Source organism: Aulostomus chinensis, chromosome 12, assembly GCF_037954235.1.
Source record: "Aulostomus chinensis isolate RoL2024-O1b breed Wild chromosome 12, RoL_Achi_v1.0, whole genome shotgun sequence".
Classification (NCBI taxonomy): domain Eukaryota; kingdom Metazoa; phylum Chordata; class Actinopteri; order Syngnathiformes; family Aulostomidae; genus Aulostomus; species Aulostomus chinensis.
In genome coordinates, this window is record NC_141331.1 from 10,015,953 (window position 1) to 10,039,018 (window position 23,066).

The 23,066-nt window shown below is 41.0% G+C and overlaps 5 protein-coding genes and 1 non-coding gene across 9 annotated transcripts; 2 read left to right on the forward strand and 4 right to left on the reverse strand.

Moving 5' to 3' along the window:
* Positions 1–342: 342 nt before the first annotated feature.
* hce2l1 (high choriolytic enzyme 2-like 1) lies at positions 343–2,952 on the reverse strand. Of its 2 annotated transcripts, XM_086221186.1 has the most exons (9): positions 2,776–2,952; positions 2,656–2,707; positions 2,452–2,511; positions 1,434–1,586; positions 1,225–1,342; positions 953–1,131; positions 777–858; positions 579–703; positions 343–500 (listed from the first exon to the last, which is right to left on the reverse strand). In XM_086221186.1, exons 1-9 carry the CDS (start codon positions 2,845–2,847, stop codon positions 487–489), a joined length of 855 nt encoding a protein of 284 aa, XP_086077312.1. In that variant the 5' UTR covers positions 2,848–2,952; the 3' UTR covers positions 343–486. The 2 variants fall into 2 exon arrangements, with proteins under 2 accessions (XP_086077312.1, XP_086077311.1); XM_086221185.1 differs by lacking the exon at positions 343–500 and having other exon boundaries at positions 534–703.
* A 675-nt stretch (positions 2,953–3,627) lies between these two features.
* On the reverse strand, positions 3,628–7,141 carry hce2l2 (high choriolytic enzyme 2-like 2). Of its 2 annotated transcripts, none has more exons than XM_086221188.1 (9): positions 6,849–7,141; positions 5,843–5,885; positions 5,709–5,771; positions 5,467–5,622; positions 5,191–5,308; positions 4,421–4,599; positions 4,067–4,148; positions 3,863–3,987; positions 3,628–3,723 (listed from the first exon to the last, which is right to left on the reverse strand). In XM_086221188.1, the coding sequence occupies exons 3-9, from the start codon at positions 5,740–5,742 to the stop codon at positions 3,707–3,709; spliced, it is 711 nt and encodes a 236-aa protein (XP_086077314.1). In that variant the 5' UTR covers positions 5,743–5,771; positions 5,843–5,885; positions 6,849–7,141; the 3' UTR covers positions 3,628–3,706. The 2 variants fall into 2 exon arrangements, with proteins under 2 accessions (XP_086077314.1, XP_086077313.1); XM_086221187.1 differs by having other exon boundaries at positions 5,962–7,141.
* Positions 6,476–6,548, reverse strand: trnak-uuu (transfer RNA lysine (anticodon UUU)). The gene has a single exon. It is a non-coding gene; the product is annotated as a tRNA-Lys (tRNA).
* Positions 6,635–8,328, forward strand: LOC147251969 (uncharacterized). Its single transcript, XM_086221189.1, has 5 exons — positions 6,635–6,687; positions 6,910–7,010; positions 7,667–7,804; positions 7,879–8,000; positions 8,083–8,328. The coding sequence occupies exons 1-5, from the start codon at positions 6,685–6,687 to the stop codon at positions 8,142–8,144; spliced, it is 426 nt and encodes a 141-aa protein (XP_086077315.1). The 5' UTR covers positions 6,635–6,684; the 3' UTR covers positions 8,145–8,328.
* Positions 8,329–8,826: 498 nt separating this feature from the next.
* On the forward strand, positions 8,827–14,145 carry ankzf1 (ankyrin repeat and zinc finger peptidyl tRNA hydrolase 1). Of its 2 annotated transcripts, none has more exons than XM_086220014.1 (16): positions 8,827–8,928; positions 9,497–9,643; positions 9,719–9,837; positions 9,941–10,043; positions 10,121–10,332; positions 10,404–10,513; positions 10,618–10,771; positions 11,157–11,379; positions 11,475–11,573; positions 11,690–11,854; positions 12,313–12,444; positions 12,550–12,820; positions 12,917–13,028; positions 13,108–13,275; positions 13,436–13,506; positions 13,601–14,145. In XM_086220014.1, exons 2-16 carry the CDS (start codon positions 9,505–9,507, stop codon positions 13,725–13,727), a joined length of 2,205 nt encoding a protein of 734 aa, XP_086076140.1. In that variant the 5' UTR covers positions 8,827–8,928; positions 9,497–9,504; the 3' UTR covers positions 13,728–14,145. The 2 variants fall into 2 exon arrangements, with proteins under 2 accessions (XP_086076140.1, XP_086076141.1); XM_086220015.1 differs by having other exon boundaries at positions 8,843–8,928; positions 9,566–9,643.
* On the reverse strand, positions 13,942–20,739 carry glb1l (galactosidase, beta 1-like). The gene is made up of 16 exons (XM_086220016.1): positions 20,563–20,739; positions 19,969–20,138; positions 19,751–19,901; positions 18,597–18,657; positions 18,438–18,532; positions 18,173–18,353; positions 18,026–18,084; positions 17,813–17,934; positions 16,928–16,968; positions 16,720–16,838; positions 16,561–16,635; positions 16,371–16,460; positions 16,157–16,270; positions 15,911–16,042; positions 14,694–14,906; positions 13,942–14,613 (listed from the first exon to the last, which is right to left on the reverse strand). The coding sequence occupies exons 1-16, from the start codon at positions 20,653–20,655 to the stop codon at positions 14,410–14,412; spliced, it is 1,920 nt and encodes a 639-aa protein (XP_086076142.1). The 5' UTR covers positions 20,656–20,739; the 3' UTR covers positions 13,942–14,409.
* Positions 20,740–23,066: the final 2,327 nt, after the last annotated feature.

Consider the following 23,066-nt stretch of genomic DNA (forward strand, 5'->3'; position numbering starts at 1 on the left):
AATTTAAAAGCGTCAACGCCGAGTTGTTTCCGAAGATTGATTTTATTACCACGAGTCTAAGTTCTTGAATTTGTGTGTACGATGCCATAAATGTATGATTGATGAATATATTAGCATCTTCCGTTTAATTCCAAACTATTTGCGTGAAAAAGTGCATGCACAGGATCATCAATTGTAAGCTTTTCAAGCTGAAAACACCCTGAAACTCAAGTGAGAAGACTTCATGAAGCCGTTAAGACACAGCTAAATCCGTCTTCATTCATGTGTAAAACACTTAACTGTTGCATTTTCTTTATTTAAAGTGAGCAGAAGCTAAGCAAGAAACAGAAAATGGGGGCTAATTTTACTCAGATTAGGCAATTGCAACCTTTAATGGTTACCAGCTGTTTTATTTCACAACTATATGGTAGAACAATAATTATTCAAAACCGTATCATGTTCGGGAGGTTTGGCATGTTCCAACAGAAGAGAAAACTCTGGATTTAGTTACTCATCGGTACCTGGGTGTAAAGAGAGGGAAAAAATCAGTCTTTTGAAATGAACTTACAGAAATAGTACTTTAGTGTTAGTCACCCTACCGCAGTTGTACAGGACATTTATTTTGTGAAGATCTAGAGCACTGGGTCCATCTCGCTGGCCGATGGGAATGTAGGGGTCTGGTTTAGGAATTATTGTTGGTCCACCATCCTCTGAAAAGGCATACCTAAATCAAAAATACACAATAGATTAGCAATCCTCACACAGCTGATCATATGTTACCTGACTGTGGAGCTCACCTTCCGTAATGCATGACAGAGTTATAGTCATATGGGCTGTTGAGATTGTTTGTCACTTGTTTCCTGAAGTTATGTATATGACCTGTCAAAACACAAACAATAAAAGCCAGGTGTGAATTTACTGCTAAAAACAGGGAGAAATGGTGCAAGTGATCCTTTGAGTCATTCATGCTAACCTGGCATGATGTTTTTCCATACGATCGTGACATAGTGGTCTCTATCAGACCGAGACTGCTCATGTACGAAGCCGAGAGCATGCATGAACTCATGTGCAGCCACTCCTGACCACATGCACCCAGGTGTCTGCAGCGACAGGGTTTGGCTTCCTCCTGTCTGCCCCAGGAAAGACCAGCAACTTGAATAAAACAGAAATCATACAATTAATCAAATTTAATGTAAAACCACCACACAAAATACCCAAAGGAAGGTATTACTGTATTTGCATTACCCATATCTTGGCTGAACATCAAGGAAACTGGCTTCATGAGTACGTGGAACAAATTTAATGCATGTTCCCGTAGAGATGTCTTGCATCCCAGTTTCTATGGTGATCCTGTCCATGTCGTCTGTAGAACAAAACAAGAAAAAGATTAATTTGATCAAAAAGAAGACCTAACCTACGAGGGTTATTGTAACCAGCAATCTGCTGATTCTCACCATATAGTGGAGAGATGATGTAGGGAACATAAACAAATCCATCCACTGATTTAGGCCACAGACAGGCATTGCCAGAGCATGTTATGGCACTCTGTAAATACGAGTCAGCAATATCACCCTCTCTGAAGGTCAGTCCTCTGGGTGCGCGCAATCCTGAGAAGACAAGTCATTTTATATTTAAACAGACAAAAATAAAGAGATACAGATTAGTTTGCCTCAGGAGGTTTACAATGTATACAAGGTGTGACACCCTCTGTCCTTAGAACCACGATTCAAGAGAGGTAAAATGACCCAAAAGAGCAGAGCAGATCTATGAAGTCACGATATATACACAGGGGAATTGAAACAGATGATTTCTGATACATGTAAAATATAAAATGTATGCAAAAAACAAAAAAAACTGATCCCACTCACTGATTAGCTTTACTGCTTCAGCATATGCAGAGCTGCAGGGAGCTGGAGCTAATCCCAGCTAACAGTAGGTGAGTGGTGAGGCACATCCTGGACAGGCCACTAGACAACCGCTCACACTCACAACTACAGCCAATTCAGAGTGCCTACTTAATCTGACTGGCATGTTTTGAGTCTGTGGGAGGAAAGTTGACCACCTGGAGAGAAATAACACAAGCTAACCCCACAAAGCTAGCTAGTTAGCTAACAGGTTGGAACCTGCGTAATGTGAGGTGCCAATGCTAATCTCTAAATCAGCCTGTTGCTCCATTCGATTTCAGAATAATTCCTGTATTTCATCAGGCTCTGGCCTGTTTTCCTAGGTTTTTAGGTCTAAATTATTGGTAGAGGCCAAACCTGTTTGAATCATTGCAATACTGAGCAAGAACGGAGTTGCCAGCCAGTGCAAAATGGTTGTAACATGGCATTACAGGGCAACTGTACATGTCAGCATCATTCAATAAAAGTGCATATTTGTGCCACTAGCATATTGCTTTCATAAGTACATAAAAAAGTGTTGAAAGCATACATACATACATTCACACACTACTCTGTATAATTTACTTACTCCTGTTGACCACAAGGATTTGGTCCATTGCGTTCATTTCATCAAAATCTGCAATTTCATCTGAATCAAAATGAAAGCGAGGACCCCGTTAGGTAACAGTTATCGTCTGGTCTTCACAATCAGAAATACCAGCAAGGTATGAAGTCTCATTTACAAATACACACCAAAAAAAAAAAACAACAACAAAAACTACCAAGAGCTAACCTGAATATTTCCTTTTCAACCTGATTTTGGCTTCATGTACATCAGTTGAGTTCTGCAACAGAAAGGGGTATTGTAATAGTTGTTGACTGTAAAGCGTGACAAGACTGAAAGGGTACTGACCTTGAGAGGAAGCGCATACGCTTGGGTCATCCAGACATACAAGATACCTAGAAGCATCATGGTAGAATTCATTGCTGTGTTTTCAGTCTGCAGTCTTCCAACACAAGATCAAACTGAAGCACAGGCCTCTCCTGAATCTATATACCCACTTCTTCCCATGCTCACGTTTCGTGATTAAGTGTGATAAAGACCCCTCATCATCCAACGTGTGTGATTAACTCAAGTCCACTTCTGATCCCGAACAGGTGGTTCTGATGCTGACCTTCATTTGTGCCCTGTACTTATCGCGTGTCAGATTCAGCACTTTCAGATCTGAGACACAGAAATGTGTTTTGCTGCTTGATGTACTTCAACCCAGCAGCTGCTTTCAGGGGAGTAACGGTCCTCCCAGTTTGACCGGCAGACCCTCAATTTGTGTTGAACTGAGATGGCAACCAGTGATTTAGTGATAAACTCAAGTCCATGACAACAAAAACCTTAAATATTATTTCTGTTTCTCTCAAAAAGGCACTTTGAAGGGTGGTGATTGAGGAAAGAACCAAGTGAGTTAGCAGTTTGTGAGAGACTGTCATCGTGGTTACACTGACACTTGGAAATCTTTATATCTTTATTAATCCAGATGAGTTTCTTCAGTTTGCCTTCACAGTAACACTGCTATTAGTTTTCTATAATACACTGTATTATGTATATGATACATACGGCACCCATTATTGAAAAGATGTGACAAACACCTTTAAATGAAACAATTCAGTCTTTCAATGCTTTTATTCTGCTCTCCTGCCTCATAGACATACCAGGTCTTAACGCTCACACAGAAGATGCTGGGAGAACACTTGAATCAATCTTTATTGATCTCGTTTCCATAATTCAACAACAATTAATTGAATTAGCTTTCAGTTTACTCCTCTTCCACCTCAACTCAGCTTCATCACTAGTCATCCTTGTCACCTGAGGAGAGAGAAATTCATCATTTTACAATGTCTAGTGTTCATAGCTTATTTGAGATTTGATTTGAGTAACTGACAAACCACAGCGGCACCTGTTTTTCAAATAATTAATGTGTGATTTTAGGATGTTTGGTACGAACCACATTTATAAAGCCTGTTGATCTTCAGCCTATCGATGTGGCTGAGAGATGACGCTTGGCCCAGCTTTATATCCCTGCTGTTCTTCGGGATGATTGTCGGCTCCCCATCTTGAGAATAGGCAAACCTAAACAAGTACATATATTACAATATTCACTTATGACATTAGAAATAGCTCGCAATTTACATCAGAAAGTACGACTTACATCCCAAAGTGCATTATGGAATTGTAGTCGTATGGCAGGTCCAGATTGTCAGTCTTGAACTTCTCAAAATTTCTCACACGGTCTGTAAGATAAGATAAGATAAGATAGTAGCAAAACATATTGAGTAATAAATACCAGTGAGTAAACATGCAATATAAAGAAAAAGAGCTGTAAAAAAATATTTAGACATGAGGAAACATAAAAATACAAATAGTATACACATCAGGAAATCATATAAATTTGAACAGTATGCACAAGTGGACATATAAGATTAGAAAGAATACATGTATACAGAGTAACAACAAAAACACTCACTCCCCAATGCCACTCCCCTTCCCACCTCTTTGAAATTACCTCTCCAAATGTTTGGCCACATGATGGTGACATAGTTGTCCCGGTCAAAGCGGGACTGCTCATGCACAAAGCCCAGGGCGTGCATGAATTCATGGGAAATCACTCCAACTCTGAAGCAGCCGGGGCTCTGGAGCGATATGGTCTGTCTTCCTCCACGTGAACCAAGGTAAGACCAGCACCTGGATAAATATGCACACACACAGACAAAAACAGAACCAAAAAATCTTTTCATTTCCCAATTTTTATTGTATTTGTATATAATTTTATTCATTTGCTGTCTGATAATTCACCCAAAAATGATCCTTTATGAAGTGTTACATGCCTCAAATTCTTAAAGGATTTTTTCCCCCTGCATGTCTTCTTGGTGAATCTAGAATTCACCACATGCCACACGCATACTTCTTGCTGGGTCACATACTTCCAAGCCAATTTGTGAACAGCTGAATAAAGATATCTTGAATAATACTGGACAGCATGCTTGAGAGTTTGTAAACTGTCCCTTTACATCATTTTTTTTTTCGGTCTCCAGCAGATTCCAGCAAAAAAGCAATTTCAGAATTCTGGATTCACCAAAAAGTCATGCGGGGGGGGGGAAAAACTTCTAAATAAATTCAAGATATCTAAAAGCAAGTGACTGATGAACAAATGATAATTTTGGGGGATGAAATATCACCTCAAGCTCTTAGATCAGTTCCGTAGGGAGAAGCATATTCCCAAAGGAAAGACATTTGTTACCAGGAAATCCAACAACAGAAAGCGACAGTTCTCACCCAGACTTTGGCTGGATGTCGATGTAGTCTCGCTGGTGCGTCCGAGGAACAAACCGCACGCACGTTCCTTTCTCTACATTCTCCATCGCTTTTTTAATCAGCTTTGTCTCCATCTCAGCTGATAAGATAAGATAAGATAAACCTGTAATCGTCCGGCAGTGGGGACAGCTGTTGTGTTTATTTACAAAATATGGAAACCAAGCGCAGATTTTATGATATAATGATGCATCTCAAGAAGTGTTAAACTATAACATATTTCATCTGTTTGAAACGTACAGTAGTCAGGTGAGAGCCGGTAAGCGATGTAGACATGTCCATCCACAGACTTAGACCACAGGCAGCTTCGTGCAAAGCAGACTTTGGAACGCCTTCCAGAAGAAACCGCAATGTCACCCTCTCTGAGACTGGTCGTGCCATCTATGATTCGTGAGGCTGACACAGACATCAGGAGAAATTCCACTGATTTGAGAGAGATCATATACAAATGATCAAAAAAAAAAATCGCATGAGCAATTTACCTTGGAATTCATTTGTTTTAATAATATCCTCCATTGCTGTCCCATCTCCATGCTCATCACGCTCTAAAAAAGAAGAGGTTTAACTCAGTGCTTTTTCAACTAGCGCATTCAAATCAGTCAAAAACTGAATTTACCTTTATAGCCTCTGGGGCCCCATTTAGGGGTGAAGACAAATTTCTGCAAAAAGAGACAGTCACTTTGTTGTTAAACTTTGTTAAAATTGCAGCTCTGCTTAAATCCTGTCTGTATTTACCTGAGCATGTATGACCAACAGACAGGTGGAGAACATGCACACGAGGATAATCCGCTCCATCTTGGCCAGTCAGAAGTGTCTTCAGTGTTGTCATTTTGCCTGCACTAACATCTAGCTTTATATGTGTTCCCCATCACTGTCCTGAGGTAATACCCATGATTATCTCAGCTAAATCACAGGGTTGTTGTTATGTGTGCGAGTGAGTTTAATGCCCCAAATTAGTTTGATTCTTTCATAAACAACATCTCTTACAGTGAGATAATGTGAGGTTCCACTCTGTGTAATAATAACTCAAGTTCAATAACTGGCTTTAAATGAAATGGTTTAATGTTTTGCGCAAATCAACGACTATTTTAGGCATTAGATGTCTTAAACAAATTGTACTTGTACTGTTTTGAAGCCTACCTTCCAAATACTTGTCATTATATTTTCGGTCCCTATTATTTGATGAAGACGTAACTTAGCGTCTTCCATGCCCATTGTTGAAGTTTTAGTGAAAAGACAAAAAACTTGTCGCCCGAACAGGGACTTGAACCCTGGACCCTCAGATTAAAAGTCTGATGCTCTACCGACTGAGCTATCCGGGCTCTTTCTCCTTATATTGGAAGCACGATAAATAAAGCGTTACTCACAGCTTCGATGACAGCTAATTTCACCACGACAAATATTTCACATTTTAAATGCCTCCATGTTTCTTCTGTACACACACAGCACGACATTGCCATGGTAGGTTCAAGCTACCGTGTAATTAGCTTCCCAAAGAAAAATGAAGATACCTACATGTTCAGCTAGTTATGATTGTTGCAAGTTGTCGTTAGTTTTCGAGGTTACGAACTAAATAGAAAAATAAGATTAAAAATAAAGAGGACACTTCGGCAGCTACTCACATTTGTACTTGTGTTGGTTTGCTAGCTTGAAACTAAGCTACGTCCCTCTGGTTAATTGCAGGAGCGCAGGGAAAAGCTGCAGCACGCCGTCGACGAAGTCACTCGAAAACTGGAGGAAATTCGGCTGAAAAGACTGAGTGTTGAGACAGAAATAATCCAAATGTAATCTTGTTACATTTGTTACAGCCTGTATGCAGTTCTCCTTTATAAAGCAACATATTCAAACAAGGTTATACCAACTGCTTTTAAACGAAACACCTGTAAATTTAGGTTCTTTCCGTCTGCTTTGGTTGCTTGTGACCCCTTTGTGAGGTCACATTAATTTATGGTGGGTAATTTTAAAACAATAGGCGTTATAAAAGTCAGTTAATTTGACATAATAACTTGGCAAAAATTAAATCAATTGATACCGATGCCATTAAACAGTTTGATTTAAATATAAGATGCAAAGTATTGTTAAAGAGGGCAGTAGGGTGGACTGTCTGAATGTTGTGGTGGAAAACGTTTTTAATTTCAAATAAAAAAATGATGAAAGGGGTACAGATGTAGTCTAATTATTTTTACCAGTAGAATTAATCTGTATGTATTTAGATGTTTAGTTAATGTTACATTGTTCCTGAGCTTTTCAACTCTGGGCCTTCTAAATCACTCATAAAATCTGAGTAATTCATGTCTTTCTCAGTCCTTCTTGTAACGCTGGAATTTGGGTAATTTGGCACATAAAAAATAGTCTAATGAATTAGATAAAACATCTAAAATGCTGACCTGTGTAACATTTTGTAGTGTACCAAACTCTACAGTTCCGGTCTCTCTTGCAGGGAAAAAGAAAGAAAGGAGAGGGCGACTCTGCTGATGGGGGCAAGTGAAGTTGTTGGTGTGTTGCAGCAACTGGGTCTTCTGCTTGAAAAGGAAAGGGACCTTTCTAAACAGATGAATGATCAAGCCTTGGCTGACAGGTATCGTTTTGAGCTGTGAGTACAGAGAGGAGAGAAAAACACAGAACTTAAGATCTTTGTGCATAATCTTTCAGAAAACAAATGCGCCATTTACAGCAAAGGAAAGAGAATGTGACAAACAAAGCGAGAAATCTGGAGGCTGAAATTTTGGAGGTGAAACAGCATCTGGAGGAGGTCAAGGCTCGTTATGAGACTGGTAAGGGAGGTGTGGGGGTGTCTACATCCTGTCCAACATTTATTTGCAATAGTTGGTAACATATTGTGTGTTCTGCCCACAGCACAAGCTTTGATCTACAAAACAACCATGAAGTCAAAGAAAAATTCAAGCAAATCTGAGTAAAGCAGGCATTTCAAGTTTGATTGTTAAACAACAGTGACATTTTTTTTAAATTGATTTTAATCTTGCATCTTTAATTAGGGCCTGAGCCTGATTGTGTATATATTTTGTTGCACCCAATAAAAGTGTTTGATTTTAACTTTTACAAAATGATCCCTTTTTTAAGCTTTGTGTGGAAATGTGTCGTTGTGTGGGATATTTTGTGAAAGAATAAAAAAAATGTTTGCACTCATGTCCAGTGTGGGAGAGCAGAAAAATTAATTTAAGTGTGAATCACTTTGTCCTATATAACAGAATAAAATGTAATTTGGAACCAACACAGTCCTGCGGGGGGACATTTGTCCCAATAGATATGAGATAATAATACAATGTTAAAGTTTATATTTACCTTGGTTGACCAAAATTTAAGAATAAATAGAAACTACGATGTTACTGTTGAAAAGCTTCTGTTCTTATCAGTTATCACAGTAGCTTATCGCAGAGGAATAAGTTCTGATTATGTAGTATAAGTTTTATTTTTTTGGGGTCGATTCAGCCGAAGGGTCAATCGAGAATCTGTTGAAATCGATGTCTCAGAAAGACGTAGAGTATACTGTAAAACAAAAGCTCTCTCCGTCCTTATTGGTTCTTCCTCCAGTTCGATGGGTGGCGCTAATGCGCTGTAATGCAGGTGCGCTAACCGCCACACACTTCCAGAGAAGCAGCTAGCAGTTTACCACGGTTAACCGAAGTGTCCAAAGATAAATAGGACTGAAAGTCAGCGCCACGTCTCGGACCTCCCTATCCAGTAGGTTTTTTTTATGTAATGTTTCATTCAGCACTTTATCCTTGTTGGTAGTAAATCATACTTACACATGTATTAGTGGGCTTTATGGTGGTAGTGACCACTAAGTCACTACTACACATATCGTTCAAAGCATATTGCCAGATTTCTTTATGTCAGCTAACTAATTTTTCTCGAGTGTAAACTGTAAGATGGTGTCGCATGTTGTTACTAGCTTATGTCCGTCATGTCTTCTGTCACTCTGTAGTTGATGTAATGTACGGTAATGAGTTGTATCTCAGGTAAAGTGACGTTTCCCATGAGGCGTAGAAGCTCTTTCGACACCTCTTCGGTTAAAAGTGAACATTACACAATCATTTCTTATTTATCTATATTTTCAGTGCCTTGAAAGCATAATGTCATAATGGGATTAGTATAATTTTTAACAACTTTTTTGTATAGTCTCAAGTTTGCAATAGACCAGAAGGAAATCATTTTAAAAATCACTGCATTATTAACAACCATGTCTGTTGTTTTGAAATACTAAGGATGTGTTAAAGTTTCAATTAATACATCTCTAAAATCATAACAGGTGATGAGATGAATCCGGCGTTAACAATGGCTGCTTGTGACTACCGGTCCATCTTTAACTTCTGTCCAGATGATGAGGCTTTGGTGGGACTGAGAGAAGTGGACCCGGTCCAGAAACAGAATGCAAACCCAGTGCCAGCCACAGATGGTATGTGTATGTTTTAACTGTTGTGTAATAGGGTTATTACTACTGTGTTTCTAGTTTCCTATGTCTTCTACACAGAATTGGAAGATAAAGAGCCAGAAGATGAGAGACACTGGGAGAGTAGCCTGGTTAGAGAGGTGTCGGACAAGATGGTGTGTTCAGCCTGCAGGTGCTCCTTCGCTACCCGAGAGGATCAGGTGACTGGAACCAACCTTCTCTCTGACCATCCAAAGGCTTTGTTGGTCTACTGACTACTGTACATGAGCACATCTGGAGTAAAGGATGTCTCTGAAATTTCAGATGGAGCACTACAAGCTGGACTGGCATCGGTTTAACTTGAGGCTAAAGATGTCAGGAATGCCTCCAGTCACAGCCGAGGAGTTTGAGATGAGGACCGGAGCTGGTGAGAACAAATCAAGCTTTGAGTTGGACATGTTTTGCGAGCAAACAACTGACTGATTGGTGATTATCACTCCACAGGGGATATGTCTAGTATCTCTGGCTCAGAGTCCAACTCAGAGGACGAAGAGTCTGATTGGGACGGCGGGGGAACAAGCAGTAACACCACCAGTACAGATAACGAGAGCTCAGCTAACACCAGTTTAATCACTGGTCGACTCTCCAGTAAAGTGTTTTTCCAGAATTCAGCAGGACAGTATTTGTCAGTCTATCGCTGCGCTCTCCAGGGAAAGGTGAGTGTTGTGTACTGTTCATATCTCGACATACTTTGGGTTTACTTCATTCACTTCTTTTGTCATTTCAGTCTGATGGAGAAGAAGATGTGGGCTCCTCCCTAAAGGCTATCAGCAAGAGCACCGTCTGGATCATCCTCATGACAGGTGGAGGCCACTTTGCAGGTGCCGTGTTCCAGGGGTGAGTGAATCGCTTCTTGCTGGTTTGGTTCGAGTGCACAATATGGCCAACGATTCATCAGCTAAGTCTGTGCAAACCTTTTTTTGGCTTCCCTTATGTCACAGAAAAGAAGTCATCCAGCACAAGACTTTCCACCGCTACACTGTACGTGCAAAGCGTGGCACCGCTCAAGGACTGAGGGATTCTCAAAACCGCAGTCACACACCAAAGTCTGCAGGAGCTGCTCTGAGGCGACACAATGAGTCAATGCTTGTCAAGGCAAGATTATGATGCAACTAACTGCACAGTCATTTCTCTTTACTTTAATACCCATGAATTCCTCATACAGTACATGTCAGACCAAATGTTTCTAAAGAGGCTGATCTATTTTAGCATGTGATTGTCTATGTAGCCAAGTTGAGGGCTTTTGGCTGAATTGTTTTTTGGAAAAAAAAAAAAAGATTAGCGCTATAATCTCCCACCAGGGTGACTTATTTCCTTTTTTGCGTGCCACTTTATGAAAACAGACGTTTTTCATGATTGTTTATCCAAAAATTATAAGCTGCACTGACCAACTACAGTTCTGCATGTACAAATAAATTCCTGTAAATCACCAGGATGTTTTTTTTCTTGTACCAACATTCACTTCTGTAACCTTCTGCAGGACATTCAAGATCTTTTGGCGAGCTGGGCTGAACACTTGAAGGAGGCTTCTGCTGTATTTATCCGAGCACCAAGCTACAATAAAAGCATGTTTTTTGGTGGTCGCACAGCTCCTCTGGACAGAAAAGATCCCAGGGTCCACACTCTTCCGTTTGCCACACGCAGGGCAACCTTTCGAGAAACCCAGAGAGTGCATGAGATGCTTTCCACTGTTCAGATCTACGGTAAACTGATTTATATGCTGTAAATAATAACACATGGGCTTATGGTGGTACAGCCAGGGTGTCATCATTACTGTTGGCAAAATATCTTGATCCAGGGAAGGACACAGACATGTCTGCAGTCTGTAGTGTTTCTAAGAAGGCGTGGAAGAAAAGTCGCAACCCTGGAGCGAAACTTGACACGGATCAAGAGAAAGGTGAGTTCAGGAGACATTCATGTGAGCACAATTTTCAAGTTCCTGAAATTTGATGCAAACTCATTACAGTCCCAACACAAATTTTAGCATCTTAACCCTTCCTGGTTTTATATTAGAGGAAGATAAACCTGATAGTTCCGATAAAGAAGAAGAGGGTGAGATCCAGCTGGACGTGGTGGAGCTGACAATAGGAACTCTGGATCTGAAAGAGTTTGACGTCCAACCCTCCAGACACAAGAGGAGGAGGCGGAGGAAGGAGAAAAATCAAAAGGAAAAAGAGGGTGAGAGGGTGATCGTATGAGATGATTGAGCTCTCTGTGTGCATAGTGGCGCAGGAACGATCCTCCAACCCAGAAATAGGTTAGCGATGTTGAAGGTCAGGTTCCTTTATCTCAAAGTCTGCTGGGTTTATAAGGTCTATAGTAAATAGTAGTCAGTTATAATAGAAGTTTTGTTCCATGACGTAAAATAAATCAGTAAATACCACACGCATGAATTCCCCTGCTTTTGTGTCTTAAAAAAAAGCAGAGGTTGCTTGCAAGTAACTAAATGATATTATCTTAATGGAAAAGGTCTCATTTGCCAGAGTTGATTTTCCAATATAAAAATCCCATTGGTTTTGGTGGAGGGAACCCATGGCCATGTTAACTTACAGGTTGGCCGACAAAAGCATGACATCCGAGCAGCGCTTTATTATGGAAATCCAAAGTTAAACAAATTTAATTCATTTCTCATGTAGGTGTGGCAGGTTTGAGTAACACTGAAGCAGAAAGTCAAGCTGAAGAAGAACCAGAGGCAGAAGAAATCCCTCAAGAGATAAAATCAAAGAGCAAGAGTGGGAAGAAAGCACAGAGCAAGAAACAAGAAGAAGGTGGGTTAGTGCTGCTTATCGCTATTCAACATCTGCCTCTCAGTCTTGCAACTTCACGTAACACGGTTTGTTGAGAAGATTCTCATCAAGTCTCTGTCCCTACAGACTCTGCAGATGAGTCGTGGGAGTTTGGCCTTAGGGATGCACTTTTTACAGCCTGCAAGGTCGGGGATGTAGACGGTTTAAGTAGAATCCTCCGTGAATCAGGAGAGAATCCAGAGAGGTCAGAGAGCAACCCTGCTGACACCCAGAGTCAGACTCTTCTTAACAAGTGCATAGATTCATCAGGGTTCACTTTGCTACATGTTGCCTCAGCGGCTGCACAGAAGGCAGTAGTCAGAATACTGCTGGAGGAGGGAGCAGACCCTGCCCTCAGGTAAGAAAAGAATAGTGTGATACAAGTGATATTACAGTATAATCATAGCAGATGCTCGAGAGATTTAAGTGTCATCGCTGCAACTTTGTTTTACAGGGATAAGAAAGGACAGACTCCATATACCGTGGCCCCCGACAAAGATACAAGAAATGTTTTTCGTAAATATATGGCTGAGAATCCTGACCGATACGACTACAACAAGGCACAGGTATGTAGCTCGGAGTGTCGTTTTCAATGTGGATCACATTAAATATAATCTGAACACTTCTCTGCTCGTGCATCTCAAGGTTCCCGCGCCACTCACAGCAGAGATTGAATCTAAAAAGATGGAAAAGAAAAAGGCTCAAAAGGCTTTGAAAAAACAGCGAGAGAAAACGCAGAAGGAAGAGAAAAAGAAGCAAGAGTTGGAGGCTGAGGAAAAGAAGAGGTTTGCTTCCCTCAGCGATCGTGAAAAGGTGACTAAATGTTCAGTTGCTGATGTTTTGTGGTTCAGGTGTTTTGTATGGACAGACTAAGAATGATTCAAATGAGCAGGCACCGCAGACATGTTTTGAGATGGAAGTTTCCGATATTCAAGCCGTTGATTTCATTGTCATGTTTTTTCTTTGTGATTAGAGAGCTTTGGCAGCAGAGAGGAGGTTAGCAGAGCAGGCAGCTGCAACAGGATTGGGCCTCTCTAACATCAAGTAAGACCCTTACCATGAATTCACATTTAATGTTTTGTTAAGAATGTGTGCTAAAATGTTTTCTCTCTGCGTTGTTGTGTGTCTGTGTGTACAGGAGGTGCTGGCAGTGTGGAGAGTCTCTGCAAGGGAAGATCCCATTCCAGTACCTCGATTATTCCTTCTGCACTCCTCGCTGCGTCAAAGCGCACCGAACAGCTAACGCTCCCGCAGGGAAGACCTAACACCCGTTTAGATGACATTCGCTGGAAGCTACCTCTAATAGGACTCTTTCTAATTCAGATGGAATCTTGGCGAAAACCCTCTGAATTCGTTTGAATGGAGGTTGTTCTGCAAATCAAAGAATTTGACGCCATTTGCAGGTAAACGCAAACCCGACGTCACGCTACGGCGGTCAGTCGTGGAAGACACCCACGGAAAAAATGGCAGTAATAACTTTGAGAACAACCATTTCAAATTTTATTATGGCAGGTGAACTTGTGACATTTCAATTCAATCACAGTCGTCGAAGGATGCATACGTTATACTGTATGAAAACATAAACGTCAGCATAATTCTATGTGCAATCACTGCTGGTAAATTAAAAAGCAAACGCAATAAAATATTATTCTGTCTATACAACTTCTTTTTTTTTGTTTTTGTTTTTGTTTAACCTGTAGGACAAAATGATGATTGTATCAATATGGACTGTAAAGCTGCTGTGTTCAAGTTTGTTGATACTGACAATTCCAACCAGATAACGTTTTGTGCTACAAGAATAACGCAGCTGCCCATACGCAAGGTGAATTGTTTAGACAAACGCTTTGACTTGGCTTCAGTCAGAGTTATTCAGTCCTGTCCTTTAAACAGCCATTGTGATGAGATATTCCTCTAACTCTGAACAGACCAGTGTTACGAAACACACCGTCAAGACTTCCCAGCTAGAGTACTGAGCTCAGGTCGGTCCATAAAGAGAACCCTTAAGTACGCTGATGTCTCTTCCAGTTCTAGCACTGTGATGTTGTTTGGCTGTGTGGTGCTGAGCAGGGGTCCAGGGATGTAAAGGGTCTGCTGTGGCCCCCTGGCTGGCCAGTATCGTCCCACATTGACACCGTTTATCCACACCTGACCCTAATGGAGGAGAAAAAGAATCATGGAAACATCAAGAGATACAAGAGGCTGATCAGAGGCCCTAAAAGATGTAGCGCTACCTTGGTCCAGCCACTGAGCTTAAGGAAGGTGTCCCACGCCAAGCCATTGGGCTGTAGTGTCCCCATGTAGAAGGTTGGCCCGACCGAGGGTTCCTTCTGTGCTTTGGTGAGGGCTTGAGACCATCCACCAGTTATGGCTCCATCAATATCCAAAGGGTAGATCTTCCAGTCAGTCAGGGTGTCTTTGCCAACAATCAGGTTACTCAGGAGGCCCTGCAGGACATAGACTGTTAACCAGTTAGCATTAGTGCTAAAATGGGAAAACTAAGGAAATATATACATATTACTTCTAGTAGAAGCTGCATTAGGTTAAGCATTTTGGCGGACTCTGGAGACCCATGGAGGCACCTTTTGACAGTTAAAATAATAACTCACAGATTGAACCAGAATTTAAATATCCAGAAAATATGAGGCAAGGTTTTCAAAGTTAAATTCAGGACAATCTTCCCAGCCAAAAACTGCACTAGAGGCAAAGACAACATCCGAAACTTTGCTCCGATCTGTGGTGCCTCTTACATGTGGCCATAAGCAAATTGTGCAACAGGCACCTGATGCTAGTCTGTAGCACATTAAGTGCAATTTTGCATCCTTCATTCCTCAGCCCAGAATCAGAAACAGCATTAGGGTTTCACAGCCGCTGCCTGGAAAAGATTTAATTCGCTCATACTTTGTCTACTTGGAGTCAAAACAACAGATGAACATTCCGGGATGACAAGCTAAGCAAGATGTGAGACGTTTCCTTTCCAGATGAATTCTCAACAGAGCTCATGCACACTCGATGGTCTCGTCTGCGAGGCATAAATAGATGTTAAATGTAACTGTGATGAGTAGAAGTCCAATAAAACTTAATATACTTGACATCTGACCGTTTATTATGGTATTTATATACAACTTATTTACTTAAGACCTTTTTAACCAAACCTCAAACTTATACAGTGATATTCAATGAAACTGACTTAATTGTGATTTTATTTAATCCAATGCTTTTTGAAATACTACATAAAAGGCTTGTTGGATTGTTGGAGATATTCTTGTACATCACTGTGGTCTTTTTTTGGATCTCTGTTTCTAACAGTGGCTTTTTTTTTTTTAGCATTTCGGTCCGTGCGAGCTGAAACAATGGTAAAGTAAACACAATGTCAGCAAAACAGAAGGGGTTTAAGAAGAATGTGTGTGTGGGGAAAATGGAGTGAGTTCTACACGGTCTTTGTTCTTGCCTTGTAGTCATTGATCTTGCTGCCAAAGTTAACCCTGCCCATGTTCTCAACCAGGATGTCCACAAGGTCCCCCTTCTTTCCTGTGATCTTCATCACCAGTATGGTGTCTCTCTCCAGCAGACCCTGGAAAACCTGTCCACACACTCTTGGTCAGTATAGAGAATACAACTAGTTTATAACCCTGAATGTCTGATGATGTTTTTGGAAAAATGAATTTCCAGACAAAAGTTCATTGTGAAGGCTTACCCCATTGACGGACACATATGCACGGTCATGAACCCCATTCAGTGGAGAGATAAGTGGCGTGGGCTCTGAGAGGTCCCTGGGCAGCGTGGTCTGATACAGCATGTATCCATAGTACTGCACACGTAGCACAATAGACACGGCAGCTTGCTCACACACACACACAACAGTCTAGGGAGTTCTCCATGTGTCGGGAGGTTTACAGTCACGAATGTACCTGTTTCATCTCTTCGAATGTCAGAGGGTACTTGGACTCAACAGGCCCGAGGGGGGAGAGCGTGTTCAACAGGCTGCTGATGTTTCCCACCTTCAAAAAATTGTTGCTTTATTGGTATTATTTTGCACTCTAAAACACCTTTTTTCCCCCCCCTTGTGTCACCGGCGATAAATTCCTGAAATTATATTACCTTTCTTAGCGTGACGAAGCCGTAAGCAAATTTGGGAGTTGCTGGTGGCAAGGGTCCTGAGGGAATCTCTCTGAACTGCAGAGAAACAGCGGCGCCTTCATCATATCAAAGTATAAATGGGACATCGGGCTCAGCGGGTGGTGCTTTGATGTGCTGTACCTCCTTAATGACATCTCTGATGGCCAACAGCTTCTCAGTGGGGTCTCCTGCCTCCGACAGCGGGGCGTCGTAATCGTAGCTAGTCACTACTGAGCGGAACCTGGAGTCATGATCAGCACCTTAGGGAGAGCAGTCGACTTTTATCATAGATGAAAGCTGCGAGATGGGCCATACTCTAAATATTTTTGAGAGCAGCAGAAATAAATACCGTTCCAGTAGCCGAAATTAGTACCTCCTTCAAACATGTACCTGAGAACATAGATGGTGAAGATAAATGAAATTTACCATTCATCAAAGTAACTGCCTTGAAGTGGTACATCTGCAGATGAGACTTGGACAGACATAACGAAAACAACAATAAAAAGATGCTACTGGAAAGTTTTGCCGGTGCAATCGATGCTTAAAAATAATAATAATTTAATATATCGACACACATTTTACTCCTCTGTGCTACTGACCTCCCCAAAAAAACCCAACATATTTAAAAGCCACAATATTGAGTTTAACTTTGCTGAAAAAAGTTGTATCATGAAGAGTGGGGTTCTGTTATTGAAAATCCCATTTATTTTCTCCATAGAAAATCTGAATATTAGACATAATGTTGTAACCATTTAAGGTAGAATGTTCATGAACCAGGATGCTGTGGAGCAATGGTTATCTGCTGCTGTAAAAGCCTCAAGTTCCTTTGGTAGAATTTTTTTTTTTTGTATTTATAGTGATCTACATTCATTTACATTGCTTTAAAAAAAGTACTTTCTATTTTTGCTCAGACAGAAAAATTGCATATTTCATAAAATGGTGGCTGATGGAGGGGAGGGGCTTAACGTTAAGCCACCATGCTGTCGGCCTGATGGTAGCTTTAAACCAAGTATACATTGTTGTGTTTTTTTTTTAAATTTAATTAAAAATATGCACTTTTTGCCTTTCCATTTTTGCTGTGGAAGCCTAATATTCTTGGCAGCTCTAACCATCCTATAACAAATCTGACCTTGTAGTTTTTTTTGCTACAAAGACCCAGAATCAGAGCAGCTTTATCCTTTTGCTGGACTTGTTTAGAGAGGAGGAAGGTTTGGAAGGGTTTGTGGGGACATACATGTTGACGTTGGCCCCCATGGTTAGCATTTGTGCTAGCACTCTGCTGACCTTCTGAGCATCAACCATGGCATGCTGATCTCCCCAGTGGTCCAACCAGCCAGTGTAGAACTCTGAATTCACCTGTAACATCATTCAGAACAGTTTCCCATTGCATGTTTTCAGTTGCATTGCTCTATTATGATAATTAATAAAAACATCACATGTATCTAACCAAGGGGCCTCGGGGTTCAAACCGTCTTTGCCGGTTGAAGGCTTCAGTTATGTTGGTGTCTGAATAAGAAAATAAATACAATCGGTTGGAGCGTTTTGTATGATTTAACTCAGGTGATCCGTTAATGTGTTTCAACACAATACCAACCTGTGCCAAAGTCCACTGTGGCATATAATCCCTCCAGAGTCCCGCAGGTCATTTCTTTGTCTGTGTTTCCATCAGTAGTGAACAGAACTGTGTCTTCCCCCAGAAAGAAGCGGAACAGAGTCCGCAGGTGACGCATGTAGTTGTAGTCGCACGCGTAGTAACTTCCATATTCATTCTCAACCTGTAGTTTAGAAATAAATCAAGACTTTTAGCATTTAATTTATCCAGAACATTACAGACAAATCCCTCTCAGGTACAGAGTTACCTGGACACTGATGATGTTACCGCCGTTAACGTACAGCCAAGGCTTCATTTTGGGGAGGAGAACAGCAAGCCAGTTGCTGACTGCCTCCAGGTAATCTGGAGGAAAGAACAAGAATAAGCGGCAAAAAAATATCAGTTACAGTTTTTATATTTGTTATACCTGTGTCAGCTGAGCGTAGTATGATGTTTGGTTTTTGGAGTAACCACGCTGGCAGTCCACCCTGGAAGAGACACAGAATGCATTTTTAGATGAGCAGATGGAAAGTTGGGCTGTTCAATCAAAACTATGGGAAAAAAAATGATGTCAAACATGTCACAACCAGATGCTTTCTACAATAATAATATTGACAGTAATATAAATTCTGCCCAGTTTTGTTTGTCAAAGTAACGTGTTGTTATTTTTATGTTATCTCTAAATCTTTTGTTATTGAGAAATAGATTCCGTGGGACTACGATGTTTATGTTCCTCAAAGTACCATAAAAGTATGATTTTGCTACCATCGAAGCAGGCTGGGAATCATATAAAGATGAAATATTACCCAGATGAGGAAATGTCACATGCAATGTCACTGAAGAGTAGAGGTTGTCTGAATTCATTGTAAGGGCGGAAAAACGACTTCATCAGCTTAAAATTTAGCATTTCAGCACTCACAAATTCATGTAAACTTGAAATGTTGTTGCCCGTCACCAGGAATATTTCTGTGATGGAAAGGAACGACAGATTTTAACCCCCCCACACACTGAAAGAATTGGAATGTACTTCTGAATGTGAGCCATCCAGGAGACACCTAAACTGCAGCAAGAACTAGCACAGAGGCGATATTTGCTGGTTTTTGTATTTCATTCTGTCGGTGGATGGATTTTGCCATGGCAGCAGCATCACAACCGTGCAAGAGTCAGTCACGAGAGCAATAATGACCACACAGGTTCTACTGGTGCAGCTGCTGTAATCCAATCAGAAGGTGGTCTCTGTTTTAATTTGGATTGATGGAATCTTATTTTTCTAAGACACGACATGTTCACACTGAGATGTTCTGACTGTGAAATGCCTCCATTATCGGCCCCTGATTCCACATAGCTCATCAGAGTCACTCTCAGGTTTCAGAGAGGGAGAGAAAAAAATTATATCAGAACATCTCTACACATCGAGGTCATGTGATCTGTTGGCAATGTGCATTCTGTTTATCAACTTCCTGATCAGCAATGTTGTAGACTGGGTTTGTAAGTGCAATGATCTTCGGTGGGTGATTAAATACACGGATGTATGCTTCTACGAGAGCACTGACATAAACGATGCAAAGGTCCATTTCTCACCATTTCCCACTCTGCACAGATGTAAGGACCTGGACGCAGGATGACCAGGAGACCCGTCTGATTGGCCAGATCCAGGAAATGCTCCAAATCTCGGTCCCCTGTGAAGTTCTGGACCCCCTGCGTGGCCTCGTGGAAGTTCCAGGGCACGTATCTGTATGGAGTCAGTCGTCAGTGAAGAAACGAGGAGACACAGGAAGTATGTATACAGGGGAGCTTACACTTGGATGGCATTGAGTCCAGTCATGTACATCTTGAGCAGCCGATCCTTCCAGTAAAAGCGTGGGATCCTGGAGTAGTGAATACTGCCGGAGATGTACTGGAAAGGCTTTCCATCCTTCAGGAAACAGTTGTTGTTGTAGTTGATGGAGAATGATCTCTCTCCTGAGACCTGCAAGAGAAACCGAGAGGTGCCGATGTTTGTTGTGGAAGCCTGAAAATGCCACACTTCTTACTTTTTTAATGCCACGTCTTGAAGTTGCAAGTTAATTAAATCACTCGACATTTCTCGACATATCTAGCTATATCAACCTATTCTCACGGGGGGGGGGGCAGCTATTCACTACTACAGCATTAGAAAATTAATTGAAAGTATGGTCCTTCTTGCCTTCCATGGATTGTCATTTTTGAGTAAGCCCAGCAAAAGTATGACACCAGCACTGATTAAAGATAACACTTCATATTGATTAGCCCTGGATCCAGAGACTATTTATAAAAACAAGGCATAGTCCTCTCAACAAGGAACAGGAAGCAGAGGTTTAGGGGCTTTCAGCTGACTTTTCTGTCCCTCCACTCAGGTATTCAACTTTTCTTACCCCGAAGGCAGATAAACAGGCTGTTGCTAAGAGTAGGACACCCGCAGACATCCCTGCTGACTCCCCGCCTCTCACGACTCCGCCTAATAACATTCCATCGCCAATTTGCGTCTCTACGACTTGTTTTCGGGTGTTTCAGAGATAACTAACTCGGAACGTCTGTGCTGTTAAGAGAGAACCGCTGCTTTATTCACGCTGTCATGTGACACGCATAGCTGCTTATCCTCAGGGTCCTAAACCCCGCCTCTTTCGGCTCGGACCGCTCCTGCTGTTGTTGTTACGACTGCTACTTCAGGAGTTGAAGTAAAACGTGATGAATAAATTGTTTGCTGACAAAAAACACACAAAAAAAAAACCAGATTGTGCTCCTAAATTTGTTAAGGCTACATGGACACAATGATCAGTTTACCTTCCACCAGATCTTGGTGTTACTGGAGCTGAGCAGCTTAATGGGAAATGTATGAAATTATCTCATTTCTCAAAAAAGTGGGTAAAAAAAGTTTTTCCTCGGAGAGTAAATGAGATATCTAGTTAATTTATCTCACCATCTTGAGATGACGACATGAATCGATCTGTTATAGTCACAAAATGTGATTTGTTATCTTGGGATAAACACTGAAAAATAATCAAGCATTTTTTTTTTGTCTTTTTTGATGCCGTTACCTTCATTTTGCCTATTCTCTGCTTCCGTAGGTAAGGCTTGTAATGTCATACATTCATAACCTTTTGGAGCCAGTTATTTCTGTCCCTATAACCAAAAGAGATAGCACTTAGGAATAATGCTAAATTTTACACGGATACACTCACCGGACACTAATAATCTTCACTTGAACTCTATAGAGTTGCAGTTTTCAGTGGAGTCGAACTGGGCTGCATTTTAATATTTTGGCCAGCACACTTAATGAGAGAGGCAGAAAATAACACAGTTAAATCTCACCCAGTACGCACTCAATAATAAACCATAAGGTAAAATGATTTAATATAATCAAGCTTTGAAAAAAAAGAAAGAAGTATTAATCTCTGGTGATTTAATGTTGCTGTATGGATGCATCTAATGAGGCACCTAGAGAGTGGTTTAACTGTATAGACTAACATACTGCTATACTACACACTATGTAGGCTGAGAACAATTACTATTGTGTTTGACATTGCAAGGTAACAAAGCAGCCAGTTCAGGAATAGTTTGCCAGACCCAGCTCTGTGTCCGTGTGAATGCTGCTCACACGTCAACTTTCAGTCATGGAACACTGCTTGATCATTCAAGGATTTGTCACATTTATTTCTCTATTTAGTTCATTTTCATTCCTCTTTTAAAAAAAAAAAAAATCAATTCTCCCTGTAAAGCCGCCAGGCCCTCAGAGGAGATACGCTTCATTTTATGATGATATGATTATTGGTTTGTGTTGTTAGACTAAATCAATTTAAAGTCAATTAGTGGAAATGAAATTCATTGTATGTATTTGTTTAAAAAACACTAGATGGCGCTACAATACCACAGTGGGATCAAAGTTCTGGCTCAAAGTTCTGGTGGCGTTGAGTGAGAAGGGACAATGTATGAGACAATCTTTCCTCTGAAAGCAGGAAGTCAGGTCACAAGTGCAAAAATATTATCTTTTTTACATCAAGGAAACTGAAGAAACCAGAATTGTGATATATGGAGAAGCTGGCAAGGGAAATACGAGCGCAGTTTGCCTCCTGATGCTAAGAATCAATTAACTTTTAAATTAATATTTTTACTCATTTATTAACTCAAGTAATTAAAAAGCCTCTTTAAAGTCTGTTTCATTGTCACTGTATCTGAGTGAGCCATTGGGTGCAAAGATGCATCTTGGGCTCACTGGCTGCCAAACTTAGCATCGCTATGGTTACAGAGAGCTCCTAAGTGGGAGTGAAGTGACTGATGTCTGTTAATTAAGGTTAAGAAGTACTGCATCTGCCCACTGTTTTTGGTCATTTTGTTCTAAATACACACAAACACGCACACACACACACACGCGCGCACGCACACACACACGCACACACACACACACTACTTTTTTTTTCAATGTTTCAATCTCATCTCTCCAGCAGTAAAGCTTGCCAGTATAGTAATCTCATTTCTAGTGCTCACTTTTTATTCATCTCTCTCCATTTGAGGAAGATTGAAGGGGGGTGCTCACGACCGCTAATAGCAACTGATCTGAAGTGCAGATAGGACAAATGCTCCGGCTCTTTGGCTCATTTGCTCACTGTCAGACACAGTTAATTGTTCTGGGAAAGAGAGGAAGAACGACATACATGGACTTGTAATTTTATTATGAGTGTGACTGAGCCCGAGGAGAGGCCTTATCGTGGCTTTGAAGACCCTACGCTTGAAGAAAATGGATGTTCAAACCACACACACACACTCTCACTCACACTCACACACACACACACACACACACACACACACACACACACACACACACGCACACACTCCCACACAAAACAAAACAACAGTGACTAATGCACTTAGAACAATACCA